This window comes from Alosa alosa, chromosome 9 (assembly GCF_017589495.1).
Source record: "Alosa alosa isolate M-15738 ecotype Scorff River chromosome 9, AALO_Geno_1.1, whole genome shotgun sequence".
Taxonomy (NCBI): domain Eukaryota; kingdom Metazoa; phylum Chordata; class Actinopteri; order Clupeiformes; family Clupeidae; genus Alosa; species Alosa alosa.
In genome coordinates, this window is record NC_063197.1 from 17,841,491 (window position 1) to 17,856,537 (window position 15,047).

The following is a 15,047-nucleotide window of genomic DNA, read 5'->3' on the forward strand; positions in this document are numbered from 1 at the left end:
TATAGGCCTAATAAAAAAAACGAAGTATTATTATTATTATTATTATTATTAGTAGTAGTAGTAGTAGTAGTACCATCCTGTTGGCATGTTGTTTTTTGCCTTGATGTAGCCTAGTGGAAAACCACAGACAACTGTGGTATAATAATAATAATAATAATAATAATAATAATAATAACAGTAATAGTAGTACTAGTAAAATAATAATAATTATAATTTCAACTTCCTTCCCATGTTTCAAGACTCCAGCGGTCTTCCAAGCCAAAACTATAATCACTTAACAGACGATGGATGATGGATAGATTTGTTATCATTCGGACTTTATTCAACCCTTTCTTTCCATCTAATAAACTTTATAAGTTTATTTGCTAGTATAAGTGTATTTGTACAAAATAAAACAAAAACAAAAACAGACAGACATGAGAACAGTCCTTTTTCTGTCATGGTCTTTGTAAATGTCCATGTTCACGTCAGTTCATATTAAATAGTACTTTTTGCTCTTCATCCGTAAAACGGTCTGTAAATTGTCTCTTTTTAAAAGGTTTGACTTTTTTCAGAATTCAGCGCAGTCCCATAATTCTCATGTGGAAAAAAGAAAAATGGTTTAAATGTCTTTGAATTCTTTCTCTTTTTTTACCGTGGATGCGGCGTACCGGGAATCTGGTTTGCCAGTGGGTTTAACGCTGGTTGGCCCCCAGGCCCAAGGCCATGGATGAGCACCCTGGGGACGAGTGGCCTTTGAAGAGAAGGATGCGGGGCGGAAGGAGTCCGGTACATACTACTGTACATTGCCGCTGCTGCGGCGGCTGCCGTTGTGCTGTCCATGCTCCCTAAGAGACTCGGGTGGTAGAAATAGGGCGACGGAAACATTCTTTGTAAGGCAGAATAATTTCCAGCTTCGGCCAAGAGTTCTAATCCGACAGCAGTCTGCCTCTTCCATTTCGTCCTGAAATCAGATCAAAATACAACAAAATCAATTATTTAACCGGTTCAGACTCTGCCAATTCCCAAAACGATGCCTTAATTGGGTAGGCCTAATTATTTGAAACATGAATCGACGGTTATGTTTCTAATTAGGGTAAGCCATACAACGCACATGTTTATTAATGTATCTTTCAATGCTGAATCTTTTCATTTTCATGCTTAGCCCCCTTTATTTTATTTTTCAAAGCAAGTCATCGGTGAAGCCAATATGCTAGTTCCATGGAGTGAATCTAATTCGAATACCTACAATCCGTTTCCAAGAAAAATAAAATGCAACGAATAGCCTACTGTGTTTATATTAATTCAGATAACTCTTTTTCGGTGCCCAACATAATAGCCAAGCATGCGAGAGCACAACTAACCACACACATCCCAGACACAGCTAATGAATAAACCTAATTTTTGCCACGACCGACCAACAGACAAGCGCTGACAAGACAAGTGACAACCACATCTTGTAGTGGTCCTGCACACAGTGCCAAAATAGGATATTCACCAATGGCGCCTCCAGACACAGACAAACTCAGTAAACTGTAATTTCCATTAACGTAAGATAGGTTGCGCACGACACACTCTCTCACAAAGCAAGTAGTAGACCATCATTGAAAATGACAATATCACATTTTCATTATGTTTTAACTTAGAACTAATTTAAATTCTGAGTGAGGAAAAAAAAAACGTATTTTACTCTCTCTATGTTAAGTTATTACGGGGTCCTGATTATTTGGTCACGCCTCACTGATAAACCACACCAAGACAGACATAACTTCATAATAGTTTTACTATTACTATTATTAATAATAATAATGATAACAATAATAATGAATACATACCGTCGGTTCTGGTACCAGGTTTTGACCTGTGTGTCGGTAAGGTTGAGTGCGGCCGCGAGGTCCATGCGGTCCTGCACACTGAGGTACTTCTGGCGCTCGAAGCTGCGTTCCAGCTGATTGAGCTGATGGTCAGAAAAGGCTGTCCGCGCCTTGCGGGGCTTCTTGCTGCGCGCCGGCGGGCTGTCTCTACTGCTGGAGATCTCACGGTCTCCTTCTTCTTTTGTTCCTGAGAAAAACAAAAATGCACAAATGTCAAGGTATAGCCGAGTGTGTTATAAATATAGCCATGGTCACGTCTATCAGTGGTGCAAGGTAGGCCTATTTGTAAGAAGAATGTATCTAGTAAAAAAATGGTCGAGGCATATTATCAGGTGTCGTAGGCATTTGATACAGGTGTATAAGGTAGGCATTTGAGCAGTGGGGCCTGACATGTTCGGTCTTGGACAGAAACTTTCCAAAAATTGAATCTCTCAATTAAATCTGTATCTAATTGAATCTCTCAATTAAATTTGACGTCAATTGTTGGCCTACATAATTTTATCTTTTAAAAAGATGTCTTAATGAAAATGTCAGACAATCATCCGAGAACATAGAAATAAAGTTGTCGAAAACATACAGAAAACAATCTTCAAGTGAATGGAATATAGGCGATATTTTATTTTTCTCAGGATATAAAGTGGGAAATCGATTCGTCAATCCGTCTCTATTTGTAGCAGTTTTTGCGGTGCACCATGATCCCCCCTCTAGGAAGAACAATAATCTCTCTAATTGACCCACTAGGGAGGTTCCCGCACCGGGGAAAAATGGCCAGGCTTTACATCTGTTTTCCGTGCTGTTATGCTAATAAGAGGGAACCTTGCTGACAGACAGCAACTATTATTTCATACAGGCCCGGATACAGCAAATCAAGTAAATAAACATGGTTCTAAAACAGGTTTGTTTAGTTTAAAGGACTGGCAAAATAAATAGGACGTATTAGGACTCTAAGGCCTGGCTTTGCGTTAAAGAGGCAAATGGAAAATTAATTTTAGGAAGAATGTTGTTATTAAGATTAATATATATATATATATATATATATATATATATATATATATATATATATATATATATATATATATATATATGTGGTGAAATGCATAGTTTAATGATATATATGGCTGATTACTGTTTACAATAAAATATTTTCCTGCTGTGGATATTTGCTGATTTTCCTACATAAAACTAGTAGGCCTGTTTTTCATGATTTCTTGTTTAATCAGGCCTTTGTAAACATGTGTTGAGTTTGTAGCAGAATGTGGATTGGGGAGCTTTGACTGGCTTAAGAATAAAACTAAATCACCATAACAATCTTGACAGGCTGGAAATAAAAATCCAAAATGTGAAATTTTGCATTTGCCCCCCCAAACATATGTGCACCCTCAAAGGTATCTGAACAAATGCTGATCTGTTGAATAACCTTACCGTTACATTTTATGTCGTTCTGCATATCATCTCTTTTGTCCAGCTTCCCTCTGTTTTCATCCTGCTCCAGTTTGGGCCTGAAGCCGTCTGACGGTGAGCAGTGTTCCGCTTTGGGGGTGTGATGAGGTGAGGGCACGCTAGTGCTGTAAGGTGCGCACGCTGCGAGTGGCTTGCTGTCGCCCAAAATGTCTTTGATTAAAAATGAAGAGGTGGCAGTCCGTGGTACACAGCCAGCCGCTGCGAGCTGCTGCTGCTGCTGGGGCGAGAGCTGCAAACTTTGCGCCTGGTTGTGATGATGGAGATGATGGTGCTGGAGGTTCTCTTGCACCATTTGCGGGTCGGGGTGCTCCATGGTGACCGAGATGGGGGACGAAGGGGCCGTGCCCACTGTGTCTATCTCCGAGCATGGTGACGGCGTTGCTTGGCACCTGAAATCCGTCCTGCTGTCACCCAGGCGAAAATCTCCGTTCATTAGTACAGGGTTACCCGAATTGGCCGAGGATAAAATAGTGTCTATTCCAAAACTAGACCCGCTGGATCCTTCCATAGTAAGGGAGACAGACGACGTTTAAGTGGTCTTCATAACAACTTCCCCCAAATAAAGTGGTTAACAATAAAGAATAAAATACGTGTTAACGATGCAAAAAATTACCAACCCTGGCGATGGAAATGTTTTAAAAAATACGAACCAGCAGATCTTGCAAAAATACGCATATCAAGTCAACAAATGAAATCCTCTTAATTTAAAGAATAGCGTTCAACTGGAGGTGCCGCTCCAAGATGTGATTACATTCAGAGTGGAATCAAGAAAGCGGAGAGTCTGTGTAGTCCACGTCCTTTTGTTACGGTTATTGAACTTTCTCTCAAAGTTGAGGTGTGGAGAGATTCTGAGGGGCTAACTCCTCGACAACACGCTCGCTTTTTGCTAGTAATCGTCCTAGTGTTGCTCTACAATGACTTCCTAAGTTGACGTCACGGCCCCAGCGAAGGCAACCAATATTTTCTCCTTCATTATAACACACAACGCGACTCCCCTTGGCCTCTGCCATTGGCTGCGCCTTGACGGCACCAGCATCCAACCAATCAGTGACTTTTTACCTTATCATGACAATTTGGAGCCAGTCATTGAATTCTGAATGCTCTGTCTTAGCAATAATCTTCCCACTATCTAGCATCACCTATAGGGGAAAATAAATGTCTTGGAATGTGTATCATTTTAAATGCACGTGACTAGGCTACTGTAAATTGCTAAGAGTTTGCTGCGATTTGAGTAGACGTCGAAGACTGCTGTTTTTTAATTTCAAAACATTGTCATTGTGTTTGCTATTTGGTGTCTATTTTTTATCGGCGACATTCGTGGTTAATTCCAAAACTTCTTTTCGCGCGTTTATAGCTCTTTAAAATGTAGAATATATTTTGAGACAGCAGCAGCGGGAGAGTTCCATTCGTTACACTTAATTTGGCAGCTCTCATCTTCCCCAGTCGACTCAGAGAAGCACGTCAGTAACGGGAAGAAATCGCAGCTTAGCAATTTTTCTGTTAGAGATATGCTGCATGACGGGCTCGTGGTGATATTGTCCATGTCAGGCCCTTTGAGTGTAAGCAATGATTCTACACAGCTCGAGGGGAAACTGCGGTGGTGAATATTGCACATGACATTTGCCCGGCAAAATACCCCGCGTGCACTTCTCCTCTTGATAAATTTACGCGTCTGCCTTTTGGCTTTGTGTTTTATTTCGACTTCATTATTTATCCTAAATATGTGCTTAAGTGTGGGACTTGCATCCTATCAGAGGGGGTGGGACGTTTTCTTTTTTTGCAGGGATGCTCAAATGAGTGTCAGCGTGGGGGCTGCGGAGCCTTCACCTCTTGTTGAATATTGGTGCGATGTGGACTGTCATGACAGCGCAACAATCCTCGTCAACTGCCGTGTCGTCTTAATTAGTACAGTAATTATGTGGCGCTAATGAACGTTCACAAATAGCCTGTTCAAGATTCATTTTTTCAAGGCCTCTCAACTGGATCGAAAGACAGATCGATGGTACTAATTGAATTACAACTATTTATTATTATTATTATTATTATTAGTAGTAGTAGTAGTAGTACTTGTATTATTATTATTGTTGTTATTATTATTATTATTATTATTATTATTATTATAGAATTGTGAATGAGTATTAACATTACTAATCAATGTTAACGAACAGTGATATGCAACTGTTTGTAGTGTAGTTGTTGTCTTTTGTTACATTTTATATTTGGCCTATATTTGTTTTTATCTCAGTCTTAGCAGGAAAAACAAGTTGGTTATGCTTCTGTACACCTCTTAATACTTATTTTGTAAGCGTGCTCATAAAGCTCCTCTCCAAATGAAGGACGTGCGCTTTGGTCCACCTGTGTGGCCAGGAACCCAGCTCACCAGCCAGCCGCTCTGCTCTCTCTCTCCCCTGCAGGTTGTTGTGACCGCCACACTCTTGCGCCAGGGCTATTTTGAGACACCATCTGCAATTGATCCAGCTGGAGATATGCTGCTGTATTGATAGTTCGTCGTGGGAGTCGCCATAGGTTTGTCCTTTGAAATATGCGTAGGCTAATCCCTCTCATAGGATCTGGGTGCCAGTCATCGCCTGTCTCATGTTCGCACAAGGCATCATGTGAAATATTACAGTTTTCACTGTTTAATTCAGAGATATAGCCTACCAGTCTTGTGCGATAGCTGTGAAGTACTTGCTAATAACAGCCGTAAAAATCTGCTGATTTAAAAGCGGTGCTAAACTAATTTATTCAGTCTGTAAAAATGGATTTTGAGGTGATTCATGTTTCTGAATTTTTCCTAATGCAATTGTTCATATATCAAAACAGATGAGTTTATCCTTTTATAGTTTTATCTGTTAGGCAACATAATAACTCTATTGGAGTTTATGAAGAGTATTTAATATAACCTACTGTAAATGTAATGTTTCTATAATCTAAATAGTTGCATTCTCGTATTCTGCACGAATAGATTATATGTTCCTTATTTAGGCCTAGAAAGGCCTATGAGGAATACAATTTAAACACGGTTTAAACAAGGCTCATGAATACGTGGAACATAGATGTAGGCTGACTAAATTAAATCAAATGCAAAAAGACGTCTGTATATGCAATATTTCTCAAACGGGCGTGTTGTGAAATTAATATAGCCTTTTTTAGAATAGTATATATTTTTTCAGTGTAGCATTTTGAAAATTACTTTGTAGTTATGTCTAGCATATATGTTGCCATTCTAATACAATTATTTTACAAATACACGAGATAAAATGATTTCCAAACGGGTTACATTCAGTCATTTTCATTGGTGGAGGTCAGCCAACGTTGGCATGTTCCGTATCATGTTTGTATCATTATTGCAGCAAATGGGGTGCATTTAGTGTAATTAATATTTAATCATAATTTCAGTTGAGTGAGGTCATTGACTTGGTTGGAGCAAAATATTATTATTATTGATTTTTTTCTTTCTTTTAAAAGCCCCTCGTGGAATGCGCAGGCTGTCTTTGTAAGCTACATTTCTCATCACAAGGCGGCGACAAAGTTTCCGCTATGATTATTATGTGCAATGATGACTGGCATATAGGCACCGTATGACACCCCGATGATACTTGGGTCAGGGGATTTGGAATTTTGATGCCAAAAGGTGTCCGATTGTCATTCATATAGCCACTTTTGCCGTGAACCTCAGTGTTAAAAAAGAAAACAAATAATTTGATTCTGTGTAGGCCTATGGGCCACACACATAATTGGTTTATTTGGTCTTTTTAGTCTGTGGTGGTGAGAGTAAATTATTTGTGAGAAAAGTGGACCATGAATGGACACATTTGTCTCCCTGGACATCAGCTGTAGGCTACAAAATAAAATTAGATGTCTGAAATGTGAGTCACACTCTTTTGCGCCGTTCAACCTTTACTTATTTAAATCTGAGAAGCTCTTTATCGGCATTTTGTTTATTTTACCTTCCTCTGCTGCGCATTATTGGACTCATAGAGAAAATCAAAGCGATGGCTGAACACGCCAATCAATCTTGTGAAACGAATGCGGCATGTTCATTAACAGTTTCCTAATTGAAACAGCTCACTGAGCCGCGAGCAATCGCTTTATTAGGTTTAAGGGTGCTGCTGGAACAAATTGAATGCTACCAGTTAAGGTATCAGCTGATTATCTCAGGCTGATAGTCAATGATCGGACAGTGAAAATGTAGTTTGCACTGTATTGATTCCCTTGCGGCTCTGCGCTGACTGTCAACCTCGATGTTCGCGACCTTTGCTGGGGCTATGCGCCCACGGACGCACAAGTGACAATTGGAGAATCACGCGATGGACTTGGGCCCACAATAGATATATAAGCACATATAATAGGCCAGATGTATGCAACGCAGACCACTAGTATACAGTGATTTATCTTGTGTACTTTATTTTCACGGCCCGCCTCATGGCATACCCAAACATTTATTTTGTTTAATCTCCCTTCATATATTTCTTTATACCATTGCCATTTTGTTAAACAATTACATATTCAGCTTAGGCTGGTTAGCGGAGGCATCCTCATCTCTAATTATTTTAAACAGCAGATCTGATTTGTCTCCGTTTTTAGGTGGAAAAATGGACGAGGACGTACACTGCACTAGGCCATCACCTGTTCATTCTGCACACTGTACTGGGTTTATCCATGTAGTCCCGTAATGATTGGCCTACATAGCGACAGAGCTAGTTAATGACGTCCGTTTGCAGAATTATTACCCCATTCCACTTAATTTACTTTCTGTCACAAACCATCACTTCTCCAAACGCAGCCGTATTGAAGTGATGGTCTGGAGAAGCCCCCCCTCCGACAAATCAATGACTCCACTTACAGTCTGAGACACGTGCAAAGCAAATCAGCTTGCATGCACCTATAACCTATCACCGTATTTCTCCCTTATTATGTTCTGCCTGTAGTATTATGCTCCAGGCTTACATTTCTATTAAGGCTTTGCTGTCACCAATTAAAGGGATTTTATGGATTGGGAAATCAACAAGTGACACAATATTTATTAGTTGTCCAAGGCAGGCTGTGGTCATTCTACTTCATAGCTGTAAATAGCTTCATAGTAAATGAGCCAGTGAGCAGAACGTTTAGCTAGTGATTATTCACTGATAGCTATCATACTGTATCAGTATATATCACATATCATTCACTTTAGCAGACATATATGGACTAATTCAGAATATTTCTGTAGGTCCTTGTTGTGATCAGTCATTGATTATACACATATTTCCATAGGGATTTTTTGTTATATGGAGACATTGCATTTAGGTGTGCACGGAATATAGTAAGGATTTTGTGTCCTAGTACACCTAATAACTATGGTGATTACTCTCCAGGCTCTCTCTCTCTCTCTCTGTGACAGAGAGAGAGAGAGAGAGAGAGAGAGAGAGAGAGAGAGAGAGAGAATGTGTGGTTATGTGAGGGGGAGGCAGAGGGAATGAATATCACATATGTGCAAGTCCACTCGCAAGTCCATGTGTTCATTAAACGATGCTGTATTTACCAGGAACTTCAAAAATTACTCCTGGCACCACCAGACCAACAGCTTGCGGCAGATATCTGCTTGAGCAATCAGCACTTTATACAAACACTGATATGACGTGATCACATTACATAGCCAGGCTACAGACAAATTACCCATCTTTGGCTAAGTGTGTCTAACATCCCACTCTAGAGCAGCCAAGGAGAGACTAACAGGAAATTGTTATGAGAGTCAAAAAATTCAACATGGGATAATACTTTTGGAGCCGCTGTACTACTGTAAAGGTTGCTGCTTGCCGTAGCGTGTGACATTTACAGCCCTTTCCTTTCACAAGCCCAATATTACACACTTTTTTCCCTTTTGCTCCTTCCATTAAGAGCCTCTTTTTTTCTCCTCTTCTCCTCACTTCTCATCCTCTCCTTCCTCGTGTCTTAATTTACACCGTAATAAAACATGTGACATTCAAGTTTAATTTGAAGTGCAATCTAGAATTAATCCAGTGTACACAAAGAGAGGAGATAATAAGACAAGGAGGGGTGATAGAGTGTGAGGGCCTCATCTATCACAGTTAGTGCCAGGGCATAAATAAAATAGTTAAAAAGTGTGTGTGTGTGTGTGTGTGCGCGCGTATGTATGTATGTATGTGTGTGTGTGTGTGTGTGTGTGTGTGTGTGTGTGTGTATGTATGTATGCATATATGTATGTGTATGTGTGTGTGTGTGTGTGTGTGTGTGCATGCATGTATGTGTGCATGTGTGCATATATATATATATGCATGTGTGTGTGTGTGCGTATGTGTGCATGACTGAATGAATGATTGAATGAATGTGTACATACTGTACGTGTGTCCAGAAAAAGAAAGTATACATTTTTTGGAGTTTCCTTCCTACATCTGACTTGCATATTTCCATTAGAGTTACATGTGATTATAGCCCCTTTCAAGGATATCACATTCATATTCATACTCTGACATGGATCATGAATACATGATTTTCTCACATCCCAGGAAGAGTGCATGTGTTCCATATATGTTGTATAGCAGTCATCTAAAAATTATGTATGAAATGTTATGGCATACAGCCACAGCTGTGTGTGCAGTTGTATGATTATGTGAGTTTGGTGTGTGTGTGTGTGTGTGTGCTTGTGAATGTATTGTGTGAAAGTGTTAATAGTGTTCGTGAGTTCGTGCACACTTTCTCTTGTGAATCCACACTGAGCACGGTGTTGATCTGTGTTTAGGCTTGTCTGAGTCGATCGGATTGACTTTCAGGCCACATCTTCCTCTCACTCTTCTTTTCGCTCTCGAGGTGGACAGTGACACTGGCATCACATGGCAGAGGACCCCGTCTCCACCTCTGTCAGTCTGTCTCCCTTCTCTCTCACACATTCTCTCTCCCTCTCTTTCTCTCTCTCCACCTGGTAAAGGTGTGTATTTTCTGAAAAAAAAAGGTGGCTCAAGGAGAGCCCATTGATTTGAGCACTGTTTCCACACAGAGCGGTCCTGACAGGCTTGTAATGGCAGTCAGAGAGGGCTCCGTACCATCGCTTAATTACCCAAGCTGCCACTCAGGCAGGGAGTGGCTGCCACTGCTGGCCCACTGCTCAGGGCTCGGGAGCATCGGAGGCATGTTACTGGACGCTCCGTCTGGCCTCGGCCAGCTCGGCGTTTGATTGATCTGGCCTGATGGTGTTGAAGAAATAATTACAGCGTGCTTCCGAAAGGGTGTGAGTGGCTGTGTTTTCTTTTTTTGTGGGTGTGTGCTTCCAGGTTCATGCTTGGGATCAGGTAATGGGGTGTGGAGCAGGGGGGTGAGATAGTTCAGGGTAATGGGGCATATAGGGTGGATTGATGCACCTAATATTATTTATTCTGCAAACAGAGACGGAGGGTAGGATGCCTTTGTATGATGATGATGTAGGAAAGATTAGATAAAGGGGAAAGGTGTGAGAAATGGATGGATGAGGAAATAGATTGAAAGATAAAAGTCTCATAAACAAAGAAGCACAAAGATGCACACACACACACGCACACACACACATTTTCTTAGACCAAGCTCACACAATTCACAATCTCCAGCAAGAAGAATTTCCTTCCCAGCCAACAAAAGGCAGATTGATTTTGTCCAGGCCCGCTTTAGTCACATTTAAAAACCATCCCAGGGTTATTACCATGATTGGCATCCTAACTGACAGGCTGTTGGAGGGTAAACGGGGGTGTCTGTGCTGAGTGTGTGTGTGCATGTGTGTGCATGTGTGTGTGTGTGTGTGTGTGTGTGTGTGTGCGTGCATGTGTGTGCGTGCGTGCATGCATGCCTGTGTGTATATGTGTGTGTGTGTGTGCATGTGTGTGTGTATGTGTTTTGTGTGTGTGTGTGTGTATATGTGTGTGTGTGTGTGTGTGTGTGTCTAAGTGGAGAGGGAGAGAGTGTGGGGGGAGATATCGCTTGTTTACTGAAGAGTGGGCTGTCATCTAAATTTAGGCACAGAGAGAAGGGGTTTTTCTGCTTTCTGCACACCAGTCCGAGACAATCGGAGCTGGCTGCTGTTGTACAGTTTATGCATTTGCTTTCAAGGCAAGACGACATGGGCACTGAACCCACAGCATCCACCCCCACCCCCACCCCCTTCACAAAGACATACCCCACAGTGTCAGAGATGAGCCCAATTAAATTCTGACCACACTGTGAAATGTCTTCATAGCAGTACAAAAAAATCCCCAGAAGCCTTTGCTTCGATTGAGTTTGACATGGCAATGGGCAATCTGATGCTTATGACATGTTAAATGTTTAAATAGCTGCCATCAGTATGTTTTGTTTTGTAAATGAGATGCAACGTAGAAAACACACCACATGAGAGACAATACTTCACAAATTGGTTTAAAAAATAAATCGGACTTGCAGATATTTTATTGCAGTTTCATTGCGTTTTAATATAGAAATGAAAGGAATGTAATGGCTATATGCTGAAGGTAAGATTTAGAATATTTCTGTAATTGAGGTTTTGAACCCAAAGTTATTTGTTCCTTTTGTTCGTTTGTCTGATATTTTTTTACGTGTTGTGATGCCATATAGTCATTATGTATGAAATATATAAATACTGAGAACTGTTCTAAAATGAATAAACAATAAAAAGAATTGCTGAGAAAAATCCCCTTTTTTATGATCTTTGCATTAAGTAATAAATGAGCATGTTTCACATCCTTTGAAAAATGAATCATACAAGCTGTGCATGATATTCATATGTACACCAAAAGAAATATTTATGTACAATATGTCTATTATTGATATTGATTTAGTAAATAATGGATAAGGTTGGCACATAATTGATAAGGTTGGTTGCTTTTTGCGTAAGTCTTTTTATTTAATGTTTATTATTAAATTATTTGTTGGTGTTGCTATGGCTCTAGGATAGCTGGAGCATCACATTTGTGATAGAAGTTTATGCTTATTTAAAGGTTAAACAAATTATCAATCCTCTTTGAGATGTTTCCTTTCCTCCACTGAATATGTATGTGGTCTTGTGTCATGATTTCTCTGCACTTCCTTGACAATTGACAGAGAAGGGAGAGATATGGGGAGGAAGAGAAATAGAGTGAGAGAGTGGGAAAGGGAAAGATTGGAGGAGGGTAGAGGAAGAGGAAGAGAGAGAGAGAGAGAGAGAGAGAGAGAGAGAGAGAGAGAGAGAGAGAGTGGACCACTGGCAGTGTGTGCTATGTTGCTTGTTGATGGGGAGCATTCATATTCATGTGCAGAAGCGTTAGCCATCATTACCTGTCTCTTCTACTTGACACCCACTGGCTCTCATATGCCTAGTGTGGATAGGTGTGTGTGTGTGTATTGATGTGTGGGTTGGGTAGGGGGTAAAACAGCAGGATGGCTATGCATTTCTCCCAATTCTCTTGCTGATGGCCCCTGACAAACACACACACGCACACATACACACACACACACACACACACACACACACACACACACACACACACACACACACACATACAAACACACACTCGCACACGCCTGCGCCGACACCATTAGCATTTCAAAACTCAGCGTATAACAATAACACTAATAAAGCACAGTAGAAGTGCCACAATGTCAATTAAGAATCATCCGAGTAAACAGAGTACTTATGAGGGTATGCAAGCACCTGATGGGACTATTACCCTCTCAGTTTCCCCACTCTGCAGAGGCGAAACGGAGGCACACTAATGAACAACAGCAGCGAACGCCAAAAAAATAAAACAAAAGCCCCTAAAACAAAAGACGTTAAAAAGGAGAACTGTGAAGAAAGAATAATAAAAGACTACAGGGTGGGAATAAAGGTGGAGTCATCAACCAGAGGAAAGAGGAGCAGGTAAAATGAAAAAAGAAACAGTGAAAGAAGAGGCAGGAGATGAGAGAGAGGGAGAGAGATAGAGTGAGAGAGGAGGATAGAGGGTGAGATGGAGAGAGGGAAAGAAAGGGAGAGAGAAAGGGAAAAGCAATGATTAAATGATCAAAAGCTGGCAGAGTGAGTCCCCGTGTCACTGGCAGGCATACACAGGCATCTACCCACAAGTGAAAGTTAGGTTTCAAGCGCAGTGTAATTATAGCCAGGGATGTCAGTTTGACATTAATGCAGCCAGCAGAAATTCACTAATTGGCCTCCGAGGAGAGAGTGAACCAGAAAATATATTAACATTTTAAAAAAGCATATTTTGCCTAATCCTTTCACTTTCCAACAATATTTGAAGACCAAAATGCCCCAGGCATGAGAATTTAAATGAGCAATTTTGTTTTTGAAGGAAACGGCCAATGAGACAGAAAATAGACTAAAGGGAAGTCATTAGTGGATGAGGGTTCCTGACAGTGCTGCCTTGCTGACTGGATGGCCTGTCAGTTGGAGTCTATGTTCTCCAGCTCCACGTTATGAGCTAAGCTGATAACATGAAAAGACCCATAAACGTGCAGCCAGAAGTCAAAGCCTATTATCTAGAAATTCAAATGCGGGGGGTAAAGAACAGGGAGGGGGAAAAAGAGGGTGGGGAGGGGTGGAGGTGATGGGGGGGGGTTGTGCTAGATGTGGAAAGAAAAAAAAAAACAGACTGGCCACTGCAAGGGAGAGAGAGAGAGAGAGAGAGAGAGTTGTAATAAGTGGCCTGTGGTTATCCCGCATGAAGTTGCTGGGGTTTTTCAGAACAACAACAAGAAAAGCTACAAATCAAAACATCTCTCATCTAATGGAGAGTCAGGAGATGGGCCAGGGGACAGACAACCAGAAACACACTCTGATCGGTGGAAAGCATGTGTGTGAGTGTGTGTGTAATGTGTATGTCTGTGTGTATGAGGGAGATAGAGAGAGGGAGAGAAAGACTATACCGTATATGTGAGTGTATGTGTATACTGTATACACTAGTGTTTAAGTGCATGTGTATGTGCCTATGTATAATGTAAGTGTATAATGTATGCATGTGCACAATAAATGTATGTGAATCAATAAACATTACTGTAATATGTGTGTGTATGTGTTTGTTGTTGTTAGAGAGGTTCCTCATCCATATGTACAGATTTGATGGTTCATAGGTATATGTATGTGCACATGCATGTCTGTGTGTACATTTTTGGGGTGTATGTTGGGGGCTGGGGGGTTGGGCAGCAGTGGGCACTGACATGGGGCATCACGCACCGTGGGCATCACGCCCGGCGGAGCTGATGCGACGTGACCACACGAGGCAAACACAGCCCAGCGCAGTCAGGAGGCGTTAGCCGCGCCCGCCTGACGGAGCAGCTGAGGCAGACGCTGCGCCCGCGGCCCAGCACTCCACCGCAGGGCACCACCACCACCGCCAATGCAGCCATAGCAGCAGCAGCAGCAGCAGCAGCAGCAGTGGAGGAGAGGGCAGCTAACAGCTAACGGTGGCGCTAACACCAACGCTCGCTCCAGACACAACACAGCAGCGGCCAGCCAGAGGTGACGCACCTCACTTCACAAGGAAGTGGGAGGGCAACAAAGCAGCAGTTGTGTGTGTGTGTGTGTGTGTGTGTGTGTGAGAGAGAGAGAGAGAGAGGGAGTGTTTTTGGAGGGAGTGAATTAGGAAAGGAAAGGAAGAAAGAGAGAAGATCAAGTACACAGGATGTCAGAGATGGAAAGTGTTACCAACAACAGATCTTTTGCCCTGAGTCTTTTTACCCCAACTACAAAAGGCATTTGCAGCTGTGCCCCCCACCTACACACCCACACACACTCATTTT

At 41.5% G+C, this 15,047-nt stretch overlaps 1 protein-coding gene across 1 annotated transcript; it reads right to left on the bottom strand.

Annotated features, from left to right (window-relative positions):
• Nucleotides 1-296: 296 nt before the first annotated feature.
• On the bottom strand, nucleotides 297-4,241 carry barhl2 (BarH-like homeobox 2). The gene is made up of 3 exons (XM_048252797.1): nucleotides 3,276-4,241; nucleotides 1,815-2,040; nucleotides 297-943 (listed from the first exon to the last, which is right to left on the bottom strand). The coding sequence occupies exons 1-3, from the start codon at nucleotides 3,820-3,822 to the stop codon at nucleotides 631-633; spliced, it is 1,086 nt and encodes a 361-aa protein (XP_048108754.1). The 5' UTR covers nucleotides 3,823-4,241; the 3' UTR covers nucleotides 297-630.
• Between the last annotated feature and the right edge of the window lie 10,806 nt (nucleotides 4,242-15,047).

What these genes read in the sequence shown, in the direction of transcription:
- barhl2 (XM_048252797.1), bottom strand. Translation starts at nt 3,822, where the DNA reads ATGGAAGGATCCAGCGGGTCTAGTTTTGGAATAGACACTATTTTATCC. An exon ending in GAACGACATAAAATGTAACG is followed by an intron (nt 2,041 to 3,275) that starts GTAAGGTTATTC and finishes TGTTTTTCTCAG; the next exon opens with GAACAAAAGAAGAAGGAGAC. An exon ending in ACCTGGTACCAGAACCGACG is followed by an intron (nt 944 to 1,814) that starts GTATGTATTCAT and finishes ATCTGATTTCAG; the next exon opens with GACGAAATGGAAGAGGCAGA.